We start from the raw sequence: 20,861 nt of genomic DNA, 5'->3' as shown, positions 1-20,861 counted from the left end.
CAGCTTTTTTCGTTAATTTCTCTGGCATGAAGTAATGTTGCTACTATTTAAATGTCCAACATATTATAAATGAGGGATCGATAAAGGTGAATGTCTGGTTTAAATCTAATGCGTTTCCTTTTCAACATATTTTATCGTGTTTTGCTCAAACAGAAGCCAGAAAAAAAATAACAAAACTTAGATTTACATTTTTGCATTGAATCATTTCTAACTAAAAGCCTTACTAAGAAATTATCTAAATATGTTGATTTATTTGTTAAAGTGAGACCTTTTACCGGGTTTAAATTGACTCGGAGCCTCACTGAAATTGCTGTATTGTTTTATGGTGCATTACTTACCCTACATACAGATTACAGACTTTACAAACCAAAGTTATATAGCTGGATGCTCCTGCGGATCCTCTTTTCATAGTTACAAATCTTTAGTTAACTGAATGCAACATTTTTCTGAATGCTTGTGTAATGTAAAATAATGTAAGACTTATAGATTATTCCTCTCACAGATACGATGCAAAAGAAAATGCTTCTGAGGGGAAATAAATGCAAAGTTAATTATACAAGTTTTAGTGTAAACTGTAGAGATCCACAATTTTAGAATGAGCTTCAAAGCAGTTGCTACTAAAACCCTGTATGATAAAGACCTTTTAAAACTATTGGATTGGTGTTATTTATATGTGAGGATCCTTGGGTTATTTTAGGATATTTGCATTGATTTAGGGTAGGATGATAATATATGCTGAAAATTATATATGTATTTGGTCCATGTTATCTAAAGTTTGAGTCCCCATTATAAGCTTTATATAATATTATGTTGGACCTTGTATTTGAGTTGATTTGTGATTTAAGAACTATTCCAAACTTCTTAAATCTTATTCTGATAATTAAACACACATAGAATAAGTAAACTAATTAAAGTAAATACATTATATAAATACAAATATATTAAACTATATTAACGTCCAGATGGTAAAATGGTCTGGTTGAGTAATGTAGGTTTGCCAGTTTTGTTGAGGTATATTTGATGTGGTCTGTTTCCACCAAAGACCTATACTTAGAACATATACTAACAAGGTTCTGTAAAAGGAGCATGTTGGATATATTCAGCCAGTGTCTTGATGCATCTCCATCATTTAGATCTTGGGGATATTCAGCCAGCAAGTGTTTTGCTGTTGTTTGTGTCATCAAAGCCACTGAAAGGACAGCATCACGGAAGCTGTCTCTGGTGGTGAGGGGAGGGGGGCTGATATTTATTTAGCCTTGAGAAACTTTGAAATCCACGTTCTGGGTTTTGGTGACAGATTTGATGAAACTGTCTGAATAGGCTACCGCCAGGTGTGATCAGTGCGATAACAGCCTCGATTGTGTGCTTATCTGCATTTGAAAAAAAGATCCACTCAAAACTGGGAACTGCCCCCCATCAGCATTTCAATGCACGCTGGATGTGATAGGTCACAGCCCAACGCTTACCCGTCCTGGATAAAGTAGCGGTGATTGTCCTGCAATCATCCCCTTTTATTTGAAAATGTAACTGCTCTTGTTTTCCCTTCACATCGCTGAAATGCCTTAAGTTTACTGACATTTAAAAAAAATGACAGAGGACACAAATAAAAGAAGACATTTTAAAGAATGTATGTTTTTCTGTGTTTGTGCGTCAAAACTCACAAACTCATCCACAGCTTCATGTTTATAGCGACTTGAAATATCGTGTGCCTCTTTAAGTCTCCTTATCAAAAATCCTACAGGAATTCCTTCAAAGTGCGTTTGAAAACATCTATCAAAGGAGGTGTTAGTCCCGCTGCGCTGATCTCTGGACAGGATGCTCCTTTGTGCGCCTCTAAGCTTTAACCGCACGAAGAAAAGCCCACACAAGACTAAGTAAATCAATTAAAGTTGAAATCAGATTAGATTTCATTAGAGGGGCATCTGTCTAAATGAAGATCAAACAGGTCAACAGGAAACTTGTTTTTTTAAAGGCGCTGTGAAGTGGATAAGAATACAACCTATAAATCAGATAGATTTGCTCAGAATGATGCCAGAGAGGACATGAAATTGAATTTTGTCCCAAAACAAATATCCCAAACTGTAGCATCGGAAAGTGTTTGACTAAACCTGCAGATCAGCAGTTGCTCCCGCCCGTGATGGTTTTCCCACATTAGGGAGAACACAATAAACACGCCGTTTGCCCTCCACAACAAAGCATTTGACGCTCGCAGGAGACACAAGTCAGAGCCACAAAATACAGCACATGATTTAATAGCAGGTAAACAGACAGTTTTTATTGTCTGAAATCAATAAAAAACAAAACAAAGCAAAGTATCTCTCTCGTGTAGACCGACTAAATACCCGAACGTTCAGCTGGTTTCGGTCCGTCAGTGGCTCGGCTCTGGCTGTGTTTAAAGCATATTGCACCTCCAGGTGTTAATGGGTCTGCTGGAGCACGCGCGCTGGAGATAACCGACTCGTGCACGAGGACACCTTCGTGTCGTAGTGCCAATTACCGCACGTCCTCGTGAGGTTAGCGTTAGCCAAATTAAGGATACTCACAGCAGATGTGAAACATTTTAATGCAAACCGGTGATGCAGGAGTTTGAGCCCGTAAATGCGCTCGGCTTCGGCTTTTACACATGTAGCCTACGCTGCAAAGCAGGGTTACAATTACACAGGTTAGCGGCGAAATTCAGCAAAGAAACCGATTTACGTGCGACTTTTATAACATAATTGGTATTTCTTCTGTATGAACCGTTTTTAAAAGCTCAAAATCCGCTGGCTTACAACAGTTTAGTCGCATTAATTTAGAGTATATGTTTTTCCTTTAAACCCTCAGACAGGCTTCACTTCTTGACTATTAGCGAACCCCTCCGCTGGTGGTAAATGGAGAGGAACGCACATTCATTGAGTTGAACAAAGCAGCACCGCTGTGCTTTTTTCTCTGCTGTGAGCTGTGGAAGAGGTCAGTGACTGGACAACATCTGCTCTGGTGGCAACCAGCATGCCCCAGTAATTAAGGCAAATGTTCACAGAAACAAACACAGAGTGCTGCACAGGCCTGGTGTGTAATTTGTCAGGATGCAGCACATGTCCTAAAGGTAAAATGCCCCCTAAAATGAAAACTAATGCAAAGGTGATGGTTCATGACAAAAAAAAATGTTTATTCGTATCAAGAGAAAAGTCACAGTAATAACACTGTAAAGAAATGCCAAGAAACAAGCAGAGTGTCGCAGGTTTACATGATATTAACTACTTTGTGTAAGTGTGCGTGCAGCTACATCACTCCATCAGACTTTGCCCACAGCGAGGCCCTGGGCTTTCTGAAACTCCTGTTGTAAACTTGACAACACTTCTCGATGCTGTTCGGATTTCTTTTCCATGTCTTTCAGTAGCGTCTCATACCTCTGACTGCAAAAGGACAAAAAAAGGAAACCACTGAGTTTTAAACACACACACAAATGAGGAATATTTAAATCCCATTCTTGTACACTGAACATCTGTAATTATTCAGGGTTATAACACTTTAACATTTAATATCTCAAACCATTCAAACACAAAAAGAACGCTACCTTAAATTAAGTATTACAAGCCCACACACCCACATTTTTGCATTTTGCATTTTGTTGCCTTGTACTTGTGACATGTGCAATGACAAAGTTGAATTCTATTCCATTTTTATCTATAATTGTACAAAAAAATGTAACCCGTTTAAAAAGTACAAAGTGGCAATAAAGCTGAATCAAGAAGTTAGTTTAGTACTTTTGCCTAAAGGACTCTGGTCTTTTTAAATCTTCTCCTGCTATTATGTAATCTCAGTGAGGAGAAAAGACTGACACAGATCAAGCTCATGACTGCCCTCTACCTATGAAGGAGCACAGTGACACAGCTAAAGTCTGTTCTCATATCTACAATGGAGTCATCTGTAAGCTGCCTGCACAGTTCATTTTTAATGGGCAGGCATTGTTTCTGATTTTATGAGGTTCCACTTGTCCCAAAACTACGTTCACATGTCAACTGTAGTGTTTACCAGAGTATTAGACATGTGGCTATAAAAAGGGTGGTCGCTATAGACACACACTTTGGAACAATACATATTGGAGCAATAATCAGCTGCCTCTCCAGTGAGTCCAGTGAAAAGACTCTGGTTTCACTGTCTTAAGGTGCAGACTGGAAAAGGACTTCAGTCCACAACAGGGGAAATGGAATCAATTTGACCATAACATGAGACTTTCTTTAGAGGCAGCTCGGTGATATTGAGGACAGCTACAAAACTGGCTTGGTGTGCACACCAGTGGGGACATGAGGCGGGAAGACCTGGGGCAACACAACAAGAGCAAGGGCACAGCAAGATGGATCTATTCTCCTGGACAGATTGCAAACAATGGAAAAAAAAACAAAAAACATGAAGTAATAAAATACTTTTTCAAACACTGTCCCATGTATGTCGACAAGGACAAGAAGAGCAAAAAGAGGAAAGAATTAATGTTGGAAGTTGAACTGAAACAGACAAATGTTTTCCCAGAGCTGGTTTAATTAGCTCTGTAAGTATAGCCTGGAGTTGAAGTTAAAATGCTTCATAAGAGTCTTCTGTTGCAGATTCAGGCCACAGTGGGACCAGAATATTGGCACAAAAGGAACCTCTGAGTCCACTGTATTTACTCTACAGCGAGGCAATAGTAATCCTAAACAGATTTGCTGACTCCCACCACATCCTGAACTCATCCTGAACAAAACTAATTTCCCACGTGTGGGACTGATAAAGGTTATCTTATCTTATCTTATCAGAAAAGAAAAGAACTTGGACTCTTATCAGTTATTCCTTGAGCTTAATATGACTAAACAACATGACAGCTGATTTCAGGAAGTCATGCACGTGTCCAAGACTGACTGCGAAGCAGCCTTTACAATAACACCAATAACACCTTGAATTACTGCTGCAGTTGGTGATGGCGCTGCTTGTCTTTTTACTTGTGTGCAATCACCAGTGAATCTGAGCTCTTGGACTTGACGGTAGTTTTTTTGTTTAAATTGAACTCTCTGAATGTCACAAATTCTGCAATACTGATGAGTCTCAGTTATAGACCAGAGGAGGCCAATTAATTTTCCCAAGAACCCGGGACTGTTGTGGAGGATGGCTCTAATAAGCTGAACTCAGATGTGCTAAATATGATTTCAATATTAATTTTAACTTCTTTATAAGCTTGTTGGGGCAGCCATTCAAAACCGCCCCAGCTTCTCATGTTCTCAAAAATCATTGCCCACCCCCAATATAGACGGTGTGTGCGCCTGCTCCACCTCTCCCCCATCATCACAACACCTACACTTAGTCAACTCACAGCGGGTGTTTTGAATCATAATTGATCCCCAGTGACCAAAACCTCATGTATTCCCATAGCACTGTGAAGGTGTCTTCACACATTGGTGTGGGTGAAATGGCTTACATTTCTCCATTGATGTACTCCAGCCTTTTGGCTACTGTGGCTTTGGCCTCATCTAGGTCCTGCTTCACTAATACAGGACCAATGAGCTTATAAACGGTGTTTGAGCAGTCCAGCAGATCAAGCTCCTGGAAAGACAAAATGAGATCTCGTGTTTACTACAGAACACAACACATACCGCAACATAGAAACAAGTGGTATGCCAATGGTGCTATCAGTGAATATAATAGCAAATAAGCGATCATAGTTACCTCTTTAACAATGTTGTTCTCTGTCAGCTGCGTCTCGAGCTTCTGTCTGGCTGACATGCTCTTGCTAACCTCTGAACAATACACAGTTAGCTAATCAGGGGAGGAACTGGTTACATTTTAATTACAGCGAAAGTATTGTTGCGACTATAATTCAAATGAATACGGCAGTTATAACGACACACTTTAATGTATATCTACCTTTCCTAATATGGTCAGTTAGCTCAATGCATCATGTCACACTAGGAGAAACCACGCAGGGCTAGCTAGCACCCACCTTTCTGCATCTGCGCGTATTTCTCCACTTCCACCTTCAGCTTCTTTTGAATGGCTTCTGCCATGTTTGTGTTTGTTTTAAATAGTACTGTCGAGTGAGTAAATGTTTCAAAGAGATATAATAAGTTATAGATGATATGGCATATGAAAGCTCTATGCGAGCTAACCGGAAAGGGCAGAGGCTAGAGCGGATATTAGCTCATCCCTTCAAAGTAAGAGCACAAATGGGTAAGGGCCGTGTATTCGCGACCAATAAAGTAGTCAAATTAAACCATTCAGTCTGTGTATATTCATGTATATTTATATATAACTTATTAATATGTGTTTCCCTTAATAATTAATTTCCCACTTATTAATAGGGTGTTTTTTTACACCGCCATGTGTGCGGCTGTTTACGACACCGTTTTACGACACCGTACGCGCAGTTCCTCTTCGCTTCGGTTCAAGATGGCTTCGTCGTTTTGGAAAGGTGTTGTCGGCATCGGACTTTTCTCCTTAGCTCATGCGGCTTTCTCAGCGGCACAACGTGAGTTTCATTACACAGAGCCAAAGACACGTCTCTGTAGCTATATTTAACGCACACTGTCTCCGGTATCACCGGGTAGCTCGACAAAACAGCAGCTCGGGCCTTTTGGCTAGCTAACATCATGCTAGGTGGGCTCTGCTCCGCTTTGAATGGGGCGCAGTGGTTGCGATTGAAATCTTTTCCTTGCAGTGCAGAGTCAGTGCTAGTGGTAGACAGCTATCTAGAGTAATGGCATTTCTTTTGGAGCCCTTTTGTTGGCTAATTAGCACTGTTTGTGTGAGGTGTTCATTTTATTAACTGCATTAGCTCAAACATGTTTCTCCCATCAGATCGATCATACATGCGACTTACAGAGAAGGAGCACGAGACGCTACCAATTGATGTGAGTAACTTTTATCCTTACTTTCAGCCTTTTTCCTGATTTCAAATACTTTTTTTTCTTTTTGTTTTACCAAGCGTTTTCCTTCTTTGTGTTTCCAGATTGTACTGCAGACTTTGTTGTCATTTATCATGACCTGTTACGGTATTGTCCACATCGCTGGAGAGTTCAAAGATATGGATGCTTCCTCAGAGCTGAAAAACAAGTAAGCTGACTTCACCTTGGCACACCTCCACTCCCTCGGCAGTGCAGTTGTTTTTTGTCCTCTGTCACAGGGGAAGCTCATGGCTCACCACCTCAGCGACATTTATAGTAATATTACTGTGAAGCTGTTCACCTCGAATCCCACAGATGCAGCTTTACATCACACAGCTAGTGTGTTGAAAGCCTCCTAAGACTGAAAACGTATTCAAAGCAAAGCCAAAGAATGGGGCCTATACGTGAAAGTAAATGAAAGGTTGCTGGGTTGACAGAAGAACTTTGGGTCACAGTGTGACATTATTATAACTACAGCTGCAGGTGACAAGATGGTGTTTTGGCTGGAGCTTCAGTCTGTTGTTCAGTGTTATGAACATTGACTACTTCAGCTGTTAGTGAAGGGAGGAGTTGTGTGCCTGTCTAGTATCATACTGTTGCAAATGACTAAAATTATTAATTCAATAATTTTTAGCAGTGATTAATATGAGTCTTTGTGCTTAAACTGTAAGAACTGTGTAACATTACAAACAAAACACACATTTCTGTAGTACATAGAAAAGTTCATGTGTTTCACTGTCATTTATTTGTTTATATATTCATTACTTTGGCATTGTATGTATGGCTGTAGGTAGGTGAGGTGTTTATCAATAGAAAAAGCTGTCAAATTCATGAAAATACTGTTAAGCCCAGGCTCTATACCCTTGTTTACATTTTTCAAAGGCATGGAGTGGGCCCGGTCTGAATCCTTGCCAGGCTGAATCTGGTACCTAGGCCTCATGTTTCCCATCCCTGCTTGATCACCTTTAATCCATCAGTGAGGTTTTATCAGATCAGATAAAAGAATGAATAAAGTGATTAGGACGCAACTGCAGCAGCAACATTGTATAAACTAAGCAGTCATACATAAGAATTAAAGAGATGTTTTAAAGAAGTAAGGTGGTAAGAAAGCCAAACATAAGTGACTTGTTCATGTTGTGATCTGCTAACTGGTTAGTTTGAGTGCTGAACCCAAAATATAGGCAAAGTTTTTACAGCGGGAGTGTAACCACTTCTAGATTTAATAAGTGAACCCTGTAGATGCAAATCGGCAAGCAAAGCATCCCACATGAGAAATCACAGCTTGAATGTTACACAGTTGATGCAATTCTCCCCTGAAACTTTCAATTTTACCTGAAAAAATGTCTCATCTGATGACTGGACACTGGGTTGTCCACACTGCAACACTAATGATTCCAGTGGGTGTTAACATTGGTTTGTTTCTTTATTCTAACTCTGTATTGGGATGTAAACACACTTTTCTGTCCCTTCTCTCCTACAGGAGTGGATTATATAATTTAACAGATGTAATCAATCTCCATAACTTCCTGCCTCTTGGTGCCAGTGTTTAAGACGTTTTTCTATTTTCTTTCTTTCCCCAGGACTTTTGACACTCTGAGGAACCACCCATCCTTCTACCTTTTCAATCACAGGGGTCGGGTGCTATTCCGCACACCAGAGGAGGAGCCCTCTTCTGTACGCAACCAACAAGCTCTGCCCAACCCCATACGGTTACGCAAGCTGGAGCATTTGCACTGAGACTGGCCTTTTCCTGTCTGTAATACGGTCATTGTCAGATAAGATTTGTTTTTGTTAGGCAGAAGGAGGGAGAACGTGTCAGAATTCATCTTTCTCCTATTTAACTTTTCTTTATTTTTTTTGTAAATAAACTAATAATGCTGTCTGAACATGCATCTCTGTCCATTACGTGGTTGCCACCATATTCAACACTGACTGTGCCAACCTCTCAGTTTTTGTTTTTATTATTTCCAAGCAGACTTGTTTGTATATACAGTATGTAAACGCTTTGGAGTCTTAAAATGCTGAGACATGTACCCCTTTGATCCCTTCTGAACTGAACTGGGATATTACTCTCCTTTGTATATCTTTTGTATGAAGGGAATAACAAAGCCTGCTTTGGTTGCTGTTTCGTTTCAAACACACGTCAGCAACTGAAAACTTTGTCAACTAAAATGAGATTAATCAGTGGACTCTAATATTTGCTTTATTATTTCCAGGAAGCATAAATGATCTGTACACTCTGTATGTGAGCAAAATGGTTTTTAAGTCACAGGAAATGAGGTGAACACTGGGATGGGCGATATTAGAGCGCTATTATAATGAGACTGTGAACACTATAAGGCAGACTAGCCAGTACTGGTACATTAGAGTGGATTTTTATTTCCCTTCATTTTACATTTCGTCAATATTCAACAGATTGTTTTTAATTTAATAAAAGGCATACTGATTTTACGAAGTGTCCAGATCTCCTTTTTTGTTGTACTTGGGCTGGAATATTGCTTTTGTGAGACAAAACTAAGTTGACTATTTATTTTCCAGGTAATCTATTTATGCAGGAAGAAGTTGGTACGCATGGCTTTAAAAAATTTAATTACTATAGTGACAGTCTGCAGAGCTGTGCTGTACCTGTGACCTTGGTGCAGGACTGCTGCGTCACAAAAAAACCCTCCTGATCCAAAAAACCTGCAGCTGCTTATGATGGACACTAGGTGGCAGTCAAGGCTAAAGTTCCAGTCTGGGTTAAAATGGAGCAAACTAACAAACCATGTAGAACAGAAATGGAGAAAAAGTACATATTAAATGCTTGTTTCACTAATGTGTCTTTAATATAAAAACACAAGAATCAAGTAATTTAAAAATTGAGACTTTAAAAGATTTCAGAGATGTACTGGTGCAATTTTCAAGAACAAGTGTGATGTGCAGAGCTGCACTAAGTACACAGGGATCAAGTTTATGAGCTGCATCATAAAGTAGGAGGTCATTTCGACCACGTCTACACGCTTAAATTCGCGGAGTTGCTGATGTGTGATTGGCTCGCAAGACACCTCCAATAACAAGCAGTTGAACAGGCGTGCCTAATAAAGTGGCTGCTGAGTGTAAATGCAATTCCAGTGTTTGCAGGTTTTTGTAAAATTACAATTTGTTGTAATCAATGACAAAGGGTCACCAAGAAAATAGGTCCAGCTGCTGTGCGTGTCGCAGAGCTCTGCTCCACAACTCCATCACTCTGTCAGACACACACTGAAAGTGTTGTGTCTGCAGCATTTGCTCAGTTTAAAAGTGAGGCTTTACAAAAGAAACACAGACTCTAGAGACTTTATGGAGGTTAAACCAAAACTGCTTGAATAAAAAAGATGAAAGTAAGCGAGCTGTGTGCTCATCAACCGTTTAAGTCTTTAAAAAAAACACCAACTTCAAGCTAGAACTACACAGTCTGACGCACAAAACACCGTTCTACCCGTGGCTTAATTTTTTATCATTTTTTTTATTTTTCTGTTTTGATGAAAAAAGAAGTAGGTTCATAAAACTTTCCACTTTTTATATGTATTTTAACAGTTTACAAAAATGGCTTTGAACATTTGTCTTTCAAAATATTTCTTAGACTCTGAAATAAGCAATTTCACAAAAATAATCTCTATTCCCTATGAACATTAAAAAGTAGTGTACATCTGTTGTAAAAACAAGGAGAAATCAGGAGGAGTGCTGACACCGGGTTCATCTGAAAAGCAGCAGAGGAGAAATGCAAAAGGTTCAACTTCAACAAAAAGGCGACTGCTGGATGCAAAACTGCGTTACGCTGGGGAACCACTGGAGCGTTTGAGGTGTGAGGATGACTCGGGCGTGAGTGTGCGCCTGTGGAGTTGCAGGAGTGACCCATGTTGTATTGCTGTGATGGCAGGTGAGAGGAAGAATGCTCCTCGGTCACTTAACCAGTAAACACTGCTGCTTCTGTGCAACTATCACAAAAAACACTGATTCGGCTACTTGGTGCTGTCCTTCAAAGTCACGCTTTAAAAGGTTGGAGCTGGTTGTGGGTTCAGGACATGTTGGGAGCTGCCATGAGTGAGGCATATGTGAATCTTATTTAATGCTGTTTGGGGTTGGGCAATATGGTCATATTCACACTATGAGTTTGCTATACTGACTCAAATCTATTACACACCAATACTGAACACAGTATTTTCCATAATGTGCATCCTGCTGACTGATTTAGCCATAAATACACATTTCTAATGCATTCCCAGAAAAGCAACGCTATATCGCTACTAAGGGTGGGTTTAAAAAACTCACTTTTCTGATTCAAATTGATTTTAGCTTTAATAACGCGTTATCGATTCATTATATCCTGAATTGATTTTTAAATACAAATGTATTTTACCAGCAATGTCAGAATCTCCGGTTAAAGCTCACAAAATTATTTCAGCAACCATCAAACAGCTAAAACAGCAAACGAGAGCAGGTAAACGGATTCTGCACGAAGCGCGGATTGTTCAGCCGATGGCACGGACACGGACACGCCGTCGGGCTGAAAGCCGACATCTCACAGATTCTGATGCTGAAGGTTTGGATGTCTCAAATCTCTGTTTTCTGTTACTTCTGCTACTATGGCACTCATAGTCCTATTCCCATATTGCCCACCTCTGATGCCAGTGCAACCAGTAATAATGGGGGCATATTGATCAACAGTAACATGGACAACAAAGTGCATCCTGTTGCCGATTTAACACAAAAAAATATGAGGGTTTGTCTTGCTTCTGGACAGTATTTCTCCTTCCATCCGTGAATTTCCATGAATGCACATTTTATTACCCATAAAACACTTTTCAGACCAGCTGAAGAAGGGCCTGTTTTGTTTTGTTTTTTATTTTTTAGCATAACTATCCCAATAAGCCAGTCTACCCACTGCTTTGCTGGCTTACTGTGTTATCTGTCTAATGGAGTGTATGTGTGGTTTCTGAGCAACATCCCCATACAGACAAAAGCCATATGGGTGTTTAAGGCATCTGTCAGAGGATTATTTTTAAAGTGTCTGTACTCATCCCCAGTGGAGCTGCTCCCCAAGGCCCCTCCTCTGAATAAGCCCTCTGCCTCTAACAGGATGTGACGTACAGCACAGGGACTATCAGTGCATTTGTTCCTCTCCCAAGCTGGTTTCCAAATCGGAATTTCTGAGGCTTGGTCTAGAGGGATGCCTCTCTTCGGGTTGCGATGTCCAGCCGGCAAGAAAATTTAAGCAAAAGTGGCTTTGTCACTACCTGCCATGGTCATTGGGAAGCTGTGGTGTTGTTTGCTTCTCCTCCAGCTCCGTGAGGGCGTTCTCCAGCTGCTGGATCAGTACTCGCTTCTTGAACCTGTTCGGGACATGTTTAGATGTTACTTTGGATCACAGCGACGACTTTTCAATAACAGGAAGAACAAGGAGTCGTGCGACATCAACCTCACATGAAATCAGTGTAAGAAGAGACAGAACAGATGAATCCACAGATGAACTGCGGCAAGGTGTTTGGAACAAGTGCAGTTGTAATGCTGGTGGGAGCTCACACTATCGATTTGATTTCCTTTTCCAGCTTACTGCAGTGGGAACCTCAAACTTTATCAGAGTGCTGCAGATGAATTTGATTCAAAGGGCTATGAAATGAATGCCATTGAAGCCGCAGTGCCTCAGAAACACTGAACTCACTGTATGTCAGTGCAGCGACGCGCTGTTTAACAGGCTTGTCCGGGGATTTCAAAAGATTCAAAGCCGCTCAGTTTCTTACCTCATTGCTTCTTTGATGGCGTGCTGGATGAAGTACCTCTGTACGTTTGGCGGGCCTTTCACCTGCTGCAGTAGTCTGAGTATTGCATCATAGTCTGAGAAAAGGCACAAGGTAAGGAAGCGGTTCAAATGTTCCCAGTACGCCCCCAAATTAGAAATAAAATGAATCAGTATTTTATATTTCTCTGCCACCTCTGACTGATTTAGCTGAGAAATCAAAAACAATTTGGGATTTATATGAAAAAAAGTTTTTAAAAATGTGTAAACATATTGTTAATGTTGTATTACTGGCCGCACAGCTGACAGATCCATTATGTTTTTTGTTTTTTTTTAAATACTGCAATGTTCCTCACTGGGTGCACATAGACTGTAAATGGGCTACAGCTACCTCTTCTCTGATGTAATGAAAAAAAGCTAAAATTCAGAAAACTAATCCAATTTTAAAACATGTGAAAGTGTGATATGATCAAGCATTAAGGACAATCAAGCTTCGACCTTTAACTTTACCCCCATAAAGACGACATCTGACAATAACTCTAACAGACGCCCAAGGAGAAAAGAGTTTTCATGTGTTTGAAGAGGTTTAACATCCGTTTCATCCGAACTTTGAACTAAAGGGAAACATTTTATCTTAAAAGAACATTTTAAAGGCACAGCAGCATAATTCCCCCACCAACAATGACCAAAGACTGTTTTAGAAAGTGCATCACTCAGTCTAATTACCTTTTTAGAGCATCTTCATCTGTGAGTTCACATGAAAAACTAAATGCATGGGGATGAAAATCAGGACCCTGAAATCTCATCAGATGACTAGAAATCAGCTTGTGCTGGAACTCATAATCAGATGATGAATACGAACTGTAGATTACCTTAGATTAATAAGTATTAAATGTAAACAGCTAAAGAAGTCTCACTGTGGCAAGATTTAAACATTATGGGACGAATGCTGCTGTTTTTGGCTACGATGCGCTCGCCTTTCAGTGTACCAACTTCCTGATAAAGTGAAGTATAATCCAAAGAAATTCGCTGTTGAAAGGACAATGTTTTCAAGTTCAATAAATCCACTGTGATCAGGCGCCGGTTTAGCTCAGTGATTTGCCACGTGTCTTCCCCTGCCTCTCTGTCTTTGCTGTCCCTTCCTGTTATTTCTTCACTGTATCTGTCAACAAAAGCTGAAAAAGACCCAAAAGATCAATAAAAATCAACTGTGATAATTTAAATCACAATATTGTCCAGAATGTCCGACCGTCCACTACAAACACTAACACAAATATTTTAAGCAAACAAAAAAATCTGAAAAGGTTTGAGGAACTCTTTTGAACTTTCTCCAACGTCGTCTGAATAAGTCCGTGTTTCATGCACTTGAAATTGATCATTTTTATTTGCAATTAAATATTTCTTTTTAAAACTTGCACTTTTTCCTAATAAACTATACAGACTGTCACGCATCAGTCTTAGTTCTGTGTTTTGCTTCTGCTTCTTTTCATATTGACAGTCTTTTTTGGCTATTATTAATATGAAGGCCTGGAAAAATATGTTTTAGAGACTCACCAATTCTTAATGTAGCCGTTCACACAGACCACATAATTTTGCTTGATAATTTTTGGCATTTTTTCCAATCAAGCTTGAATTTTCCAATTTTTTGCAAATAGATGATGAGAACAGATGTGACTAATCAGGCCACTGCCTTTGGTAACAAGTGACCTCGTAACACATATATACAACTACTAAAATAATATTATTATAAATCAGACACACAGCTAGATGCTGATTCAGGTCAGTTAGCTCTCTGAAATGATTTCACAGCTCCCAGCTCTGCTAACAAGAGATCAAACTGCCCACTGACGCCCTGAAATATGTACGTAAGCGGCCGTGATGCAGTTTCATCTCCTGGATCGAACCCTGAGGAATTGGATGAACTGAGAATCTGTTTCTTCCTTTTCTTGTTGTGAAACATCAGGACCAGCTCATCGTGGTTTGATGGAAACTTTTCATAAAATCGTAACGCTTACGTTACACGGCAATGCCAGAGCTGAAAAATTCTGAATTTTGTGTTGGTTTTTTTTGCAAAGCACTCTTTGTGTAAAGATCTTTAATTATGATATTGTTGAAAAACAAAAATGCACTCACTTCGTCCGGGTTTGCGGACCTCCTTGATGACCCGCGTCCGCAGCTCTGCCAGGTTGCCGTCTAGTGGAGCTATGAAAATGATCTCAGGCACTGCCGGCTCAGCGTCAGCGCCATCCAGCTGGCTCTGTGGACTCAGGCGTTCACAGTTGTGCTTCTCCTCCAGCGGCTGCTCGTTTAGATGATCTTCCACCAGCCTCTCCTCCATCGTGCCAAGGTCCTCCCCGCGAACTGCTGCTCCTGTCCCAACGTTCTCCTCTAAACTCGGTGAGGATGTATTCCCTGCCTCAGTTTCCATCTCTGCAGGCCAGATTTCCCCAGAGTCGAGCCCGAGAGCGCTGTCGCCATTACTCTCTGTGACCACCATGCTATCCACTCCTGATGATGCAACAATGAACAGCGTGAGCCTCATATTCACCACCTTCGAGCATACTTTGTTATTACCTTCGCATCTTACCTTTGTTCTGTGGACCCGGTTTGAGGAGGTTCTGCTGCCCCTGAATCCCTGCTAGGTTCTTCCCAATCACCACATGGTTGGTGTTCCCTGATGGGGTCTGCGGCCGCCGCAGCAACGGTGACATGTTCCGCCTTCTCTTCACAGTAGCTCCCGAATTGGAGTCACTGGAATTTCCTCTCTTCTTATTTTGAGGGCCTGCTACAAACTCATCCGCCTCATCGATCATCATCCCCTGGGAATAACAGACAGAGAGAGGAAACCGTTACACAATGTAAGGGCGCGATACGGAGTGAAGACATCTGTGTGCAGCTAAACTGCATTACCTTCTTATCCTGCTTGAAAGGATTCCCAAATGTGTGCAGCCGTTTAGGCTGATCGGGATCAATCTCTCTCAAAGGGGACGGCATCATTTTTAGGTACTCCTGATAGTTTCCCATCTGAGCCACTGGAATACTGTGCAGGGAATCTAACAACCACAAAACGATGATTTCATGAAATGTTGTAGTAACTACACCGGATTCCAGCTGAAGAAACGCATGATGCAAGCTCATTAAGTTGTTGCCTCCCACTAGCAACACACTGCGTATTGACTTACCTTCATCTTGCCCTCGGATCAGTTTTAGTGACGTCCGCAGCAAATTGGAGCGCATTCGTGTGAGCTGATCCAGGAGGTTCCGTCTTGGGATGTCGTAGGCATTCCGATAAGCTTGAGGCTTTACATCCTGCAAACACATCTAGTCAGAAAGAATCCTACCAAATACTGTACACGCTGTGTTTTCCCTCTCCGCTGACAGAAAGTATGCCACACACTGCACAAAGTGTCCGACTGTCCTAAACCTACCTTGTTGAGCAGGACGATCTGGAAACCGGCAAACTCTTTGAAATTAATGTCCGGCAGGCGAAGGGGCCCCTCCCCCGTGATTCCCTGCAGCAGCTGCTTAAAGTCTCGCCGGTGGGCTAGAGAAAGCGAGCTGGAGTGGTTCTTCACCTTTATGCCAGTTTCCTGCGGAGCCTTTTTCCCCACCGACACAATCAGACGATCCGACTCCATTTTTGCCTTCGAGCCAACAAAACAACATCTCGGTATGAGGATAACAAGCAAAGTGAAATGAGTGAAATATAATTTGGAAGACATCTCTCCACTCCATTTCTTGGCAGTCTTTCATGCAGATAATTTCAGCCACAGATAATCATATTAAAAAATAAGACAAGTATTTATAAAGACTTTATATCCTCATGTAGAAACTCTTTTAGCTCCACACTTGATAGTTAAATTATGGCAGCACAGGACTCATAGCTGTATAGTCAGCACCTGTATCTGCAGCAGATGGTGAGACTGTCACTCCTGAAAATATCCAGTCAGCGTGCATGAGTTTCCAAACTATGACTTGAATAATACTTCCACTTAGACGCCGCTGCTTGATGCTTAACATACTCTTCAAACTAACAGAAGAAATAAGATAAGAAGCCTTTGATGGAACCGGAGGCCTCACACAGCATCAGTGCTCGTTGTCTTTGACAAGTTTATAGTTTCAGTTCAGTCTCCTCAGCGCTTGTGTCGTTTAGTCTGATCTCTACATTTCATCACGATCAATAAGCACCACAAAACCTCTTTTACAGCCTGGAAGTGACTTACCTGCTGGCTGAGCTTCTTCAGGTAAGAAATGACGCTGTAACTCAGTCCGCAGTCCATGGTGTCCGCGATAAGGTTAGGTGCACCCATCATCCTCAGTGCCTTTTTCAAGGGCTGTCAGAATTTAAGATGTTAGTTACAAGAAAAACACCATAAATCCATTTAAGCTAAAGGCAGCATTAAAGATGTTGCATTCATTTACCAAGAGGTAGTATGGAGGCATCGTCTTCAGGTACATCTCAAAGGCCTGTCGCCACTTAAGGTTTGGTTTTAGTTTGTGCACTTTGAAAAAATCGTCTGCAGGGAGAAGGAGAAAATGAGCAGTGGGTTAGTCTGAGAGATTATAGCATCTGCATCAGTGTCCAGCTGCAGCAGACCCACTGATCCACATGCATCAGTACTGAGGATGATGATGGTAAGTCTACAACAAGCTTTGAAACACACATAAAGACCCAGACAATATTCATGTCTTGCACAGAATTGTTAAAGATAAACCTTTTAATGATGTTCTGTGTTGTTAGACTGATACTTGTCATGACTGGAGATGATGAGGTGTCCCAGAAAAGGAGAGCTTTTAAATATGATGTCAGCTCAGGCCTACTGACCCAGAAGTTGTGGTTTTGGTTTTTTTTAGGCCACCCTAAAGACAAATTTACTACAATATGTCTCACCGAGGAGTGGGAGAAGGACTGGGTAGTTGTACGGCATAACAAACAGATTAACACAGGTGAGAGTGGTGCTGGCTTTAAGGTAGCCAAAAGGATGCCCCAGGTCATTCTGCTTCCCGCTGCTGCTGACAAACACCTGAGGACAGCAAGAGAAAACATGAAGGTAAAGCAGAGCTGCTAAAAATGAAGCCAAGCTGTATTCACAGAGCTTTAATGGCGTGACCAACAACTACTTCATAACAGCCCAAAAAAGGTGAAACGCTATGATGAATTTAGCAAGTAACCTCATTATGTCTGGGTTTCTAGAAAGTCCCCGAGGCAACACCTGTGACTTTGTAAACAAGGCGAAGAGCGTTAGTGGAAGCATTTACTCTACCTGCCAGCACATGTGTGGGGACTTCCTTTCCAGGATGTACTGGGTGAGCGGAGAGGGCTCCAGTTCATACTTGTCGAAGGGAAGCTTGTCGATCACCATGGGTTCACAGTCCACGCAAGAGAAACGCACCACGGGGTGAGCAGTTCGAGGTGGCTGTGAGCAGCAGATGGAAATGAGCAAACTGTTAGGTGTGTTTGTCTTTGATACACAATCCTCTGACGTCCTTATGACAGCAGTATATAACAAAGCATTAAAGTTTTACAGGTAATCGCAATTATACTGGACGGTTACTAAAAGGTGTTACAGAAAAAAACTGGTGCCAATAAAAGAGAAAGGAAGTAAGAGAGTTTGCGTGTCCATAAAGCTACACAATACAAATATTGACATATAATCAAACACTATAAGATGTAATCTGAAAGACAGACTAAGAAGGCTGCTGAGGTATTTTGAAGCTTCTCTGCTCACTAGGGTTGGAGAGTTCTGGTCCGGCCAGAAGGACTCTGGTATGGGCCAATGCCCGACTGGCACCCCAGTCTTTGGGTTTGGTCGCACATAGATGAGTTTGTGGCAGCTGTGCCATGGCTGTGGGCCGAAGGATGACACAGGCCGATTTGAGTCCACAGAATTATCTGGAAAACAAAAAAAAAAAGAAAACAATAAGCGGGCTGATACTAACTGTTCTACTTGGCAGGATCACGCCACGTTGACTGATATGAGCTAAGAGGCAAATAAGAATACGTTTGCACGAACGGGGGAAAAAAATAACAAAATATGCAAATGGGAAAGAACAGAATTTGATTTTAGTTGATCACATTCATCCAAACTACATTCAACAAGGAATCTCTAGTTTCTCTTTCACTCAAAAAATTATTCTTTGCCCTCTTAAACATGAAGCGATAATTTTAAATAAAATGCAACTTAAACATATCAAATCAAAGGTTTATTTATCCAAATAACTAATCATTAAGTACTTGGCCAAACTAAAGAATGCACTCAGTTCTCCTTTAATTTCATTTACTGTGTTTAAAGTTTAAACAGGTGAAAAACTTCATCCTGGGATTTGAACTTTTAATGGTCACTGTGTTCTGATCACTCACCTTCCCCAATTGGAGGCGGATCTGGCCCGTTTTTTTCAAAATTAATGACAACACCACTTTGAACCTTTTGGACCAGAGACTCCAGACACTGGTTCAACATCCTCTGTGTTCGCACGCAATATGATCGCCCTGAGCGGAAAAAGCAAGACACACGCCAATCAGGCATAAGAGAATTTATTGTGGACTCTACCCCAAAGACTGCAGACACACAGTGAATGAATGAAAATAGGAAAACATGACAAACCTCCAGTAACTTCACACATCTGGGTGATTGCAGACTCATCCGTGGGGACACTACCAAGTTGCTCATTATCTGGTGTAGCTGCTCCTGGCAGCCTCAGTACCAATGCAAACAGACGCTGGTCCCAGCGAAAAGGCTCTTTGGTCAGCTCGCTGCCAGCCAAGGGAGAATTCAGAGGCAGGTGCAGCTACACAGCAGACAAGAATGAAGTAGGAGAGCAAGTTAATAAGTGGAAATGCAAAAGGTCGCTCGTTTTACAGAGCTTAACCTTCAGATGGCTTCAGCGACTCAAAGTATGACATGTGTGTACAACAGGCCCAGCTGGAATCACTGTATAAATACTACATGGTAGTGCCACTGCATTTGTTTGTGCTCTCACCTCATCTGGCACTCCCGAGCTGTGCGTGAGCTTGTTCCCATCAGTGATGGTGATGATCACAGATGGCTCAAGGAAGAATGGGTTGCGGCCCTGAGAGGGAAACGATAACATTCAGCAATTAATTCCAAGTTCAATACTAAATGGAAAAAAACACTGAGGCCATTTATTTTCACTACTCTGACTTCTTTTTTTTCTTTGCATTCCAACTCACTGTTCAGGGCTCTGTGGATGAAAAGGATCATAAAATTGGTAACACATGTGAACCTAATAGCACAACCGTTACACGTTGCACGCTTCACCTAATTGCAAAATGCTGGTAAACCGTTTAAACACACATCTACTAAGATGCAGGAATCATTATGGAATTACCATCCCACAGAAACTACATGTAATCTTTTTCTTTGTGTGTGGGTGAATCTGTAAGGTGCAAAGCGTCCGTGTGTTCCTTGTTAATAAGGACAGAGGCCTTTAGTACTGCGCTGCAGAGGTCAGCCTCATCTAATTCAAACACACAGAGAATGCTTAAGTAGATTTAAACGCTCCTGATGCACAGAACTCGGGTCACTGCCCGAGCGTAGTAATCCATCTGTGCCTTAGAGCAGGGGTTTAGAAAAAAGATGTACTTGACGAGAAGATGACTGGGTTAACTGAAGCGAGGTCGAGTGGATTAGGCAAAAGTCTCTATTCTCCATGTTGTCTCCAGGTACATGATGTCTTCCTCTTATTACTTCAGTTACATTTACTCCAACTTAAGTCTTAATTTGGGTTTAGCCATAAAATGTCTCGGTTATAAACACATATCAGACTCCGCTATTCATTTTTGTACTTTTCTTTAAAAGTTAAAATGAGTAAAATCCACTTCTCCTTTCACATTATTCTGGTAGACCTGCCCTTGGTCACCTGATTAGTACATGAGCAGCTTAAACAAGCAAACCTAAATTAAAACATCAAAAAACATACAGGGTAAAATCAATTCAAAACTACATCAGTGTGTTAAAAGCACTATTGTGTCCCATAATTTCTTTTTAAGACAATGCATTTATATCACTGACTAACAGTTTAAAGCAAACACACAAGGGCAGAATGTGTGAATCCATTTTTCCACCTTCAACTCCACAAAAGCTGTGAACTGCATGCAGATGCATTAAACAGTAGGAATGCACAAGATTAAGACTGTGCATGCCTCTGGTGCTTAATCAATTAGGTTCGAGAGTGCATCTCTGCTCTTGCTCTTG

General features: G+C 41.1%; 3 protein-coding genes across 5 annotated transcripts in view; 1 reads left to right on the top strand and 2 right to left on the bottom strand.

Moving 5' to 3' along the window:
* Nucleotides 1–3,121: 3,121 nt before the first annotated feature.
* Nucleotides 3,122–6,168, bottom strand: pfdn6 (prefoldin subunit 6). Its single transcript, XM_005719494.2, has 4 exons — nucleotides 5,951–6,168; nucleotides 5,677–5,747; nucleotides 5,429–5,553; nucleotides 3,122–3,395 (listed from the first exon to the last, which is right to left on the bottom strand). The coding sequence occupies exons 1-4, from the start codon at nucleotides 6,012–6,014 to the stop codon at nucleotides 3,275–3,277; spliced, it is 381 nt and encodes a 126-aa protein (XP_005719551.1). The 5' UTR covers nucleotides 6,015–6,168; the 3' UTR covers nucleotides 3,122–3,274.
* Nucleotides 6,169–6,316: 148 nt separating this feature from the next.
* Nucleotides 6,317–9,341, top strand: mmgt1 (membrane magnesium transporter 1). Its single transcript, XM_005719493.2, has 4 exons — nucleotides 6,317–6,475; nucleotides 6,805–6,857; nucleotides 6,956–7,059; nucleotides 8,471–9,341. The coding sequence occupies exons 1-4, from the start codon at nucleotides 6,328–6,330 to the stop codon at nucleotides 8,625–8,627; spliced, it is 462 nt and encodes a 153-aa protein (XP_005719550.1). The 5' UTR covers nucleotides 6,317–6,327; the 3' UTR covers nucleotides 8,628–9,341.
* Nucleotides 9,342–10,363: 1,022 nt separating this feature from the next.
* Nucleotides 10,364–20,861, bottom strand: part of ints6l (integrator complex subunit 6 like) — a 23,455-nt gene continuing 12,957 nt past the window's right edge. The window contains exons 4-19 of one of the 3 annotated variants that reach the window (XM_005719491.1): nucleotides 19,627–19,716; nucleotides 19,251–19,434; nucleotides 19,007–19,135; nucleotides 18,375–18,538; nucleotides 17,910–18,062; nucleotides 17,537–17,669; nucleotides 17,068–17,162; nucleotides 16,869–16,979; nucleotides 16,074–16,289; nucleotides 15,828–15,954; nucleotides 15,556–15,698; nucleotides 15,233–15,464; nucleotides 14,779–15,153; nucleotides 12,650–12,743; nucleotides 12,146–12,241; nucleotides 10,364–10,608 (exon numbers count right to left, since the gene is read on the bottom strand). In XM_005719491.1, coding sequence (XP_005719548.1) covers nucleotides 10,605–10,608; nucleotides 12,146–12,241; nucleotides 12,650–12,743; nucleotides 14,779–15,153; nucleotides 15,233–15,464; nucleotides 15,556–15,698; nucleotides 15,828–15,954; nucleotides 16,074–16,289; nucleotides 16,869–16,979; nucleotides 17,068–17,162; nucleotides 17,537–17,669; nucleotides 17,910–18,062; nucleotides 18,375–18,538; nucleotides 19,007–19,135; nucleotides 19,251–19,434; nucleotides 19,627–19,716 — 2,346 coding nt within the window. In that variant the 3' untranslated portion in view covers nucleotides 10,364–10,604. Of the gene's footprint in view, nucleotides 10,609–11,734; nucleotides 12,242–12,649; nucleotides 12,744–13,371; nucleotides 13,821–14,778; nucleotides 15,154–15,232; nucleotides 15,465–15,555; nucleotides 15,699–15,827; nucleotides 15,955–16,073; nucleotides 16,290–16,868; nucleotides 16,980–17,067; nucleotides 17,163–17,536; nucleotides 17,670–17,909; nucleotides 18,063–18,374; nucleotides 18,539–19,006; nucleotides 19,136–19,250; nucleotides 19,435–19,626; nucleotides 19,717–20,861 lie in introns of those variants that run through there. The other 2 variants (XM_005719490.2, XR_311382.1) reach the window with 2 other exon arrangements.

This window comes from Pundamilia nyererei, unplaced genomic scaffold (genome assembly GCF_000239375.1).
Source record: "Pundamilia nyererei isolate P.nyererei 1_Seehausen unplaced genomic scaffold, PunNye1.0 scaffold00001, whole genome shotgun sequence".
NCBI classification, from domain to species: domain Eukaryota; kingdom Metazoa; phylum Chordata; class Actinopteri; order Cichliformes; family Cichlidae; genus Pundamilia; species Pundamilia nyererei.
Note: the sequence above shows the minus strand (reverse complement) of the source record. Positions and strands in the feature narration are given on the sequence as shown.

Coding starts and splice junctions, on each gene's coding strand:
- pfdn6 (XM_005719494.2), bottom strand. CDS start 6,014: ATGGCAGAAGCCATTCAAAAGAAGCTGAAGGTGGAAGTGGAGAAATAC. Junction 5,748..5,950: donor ATACGCGCAGATGCAGAAAG/GTGGGTGCTAGC, acceptor TGTATTGTTCAG/AGGTTAGCAAGAGCATGTCA. Junction 3,396..5,428: donor GAGTACATCAATGGAGAAAT/GTAAGCCATTTC, acceptor GTCCTTTTGCAG/TCAGAGGTATGAGACGCTAC.
- mmgt1 (XM_005719493.2), top strand. CDS start 6,328: ATGTGTGCGGCTGTTTACGACACCGTTTTACGACACCGTACGCGCAGT. Junction 6,476..6,804: donor GGCTTTCTCAGCGGCACAAC/GTGAGTTTCATT, acceptor TTCTCCCATCAG/ATCGATCATACATGCGACTT. Junction 7,060..8,470: donor TCCTCAGAGCTGAAAAACAA/GTAAGCTGACTT, acceptor TTCTTTCCCCAG/GACTTTTGACACTCTGAGGA.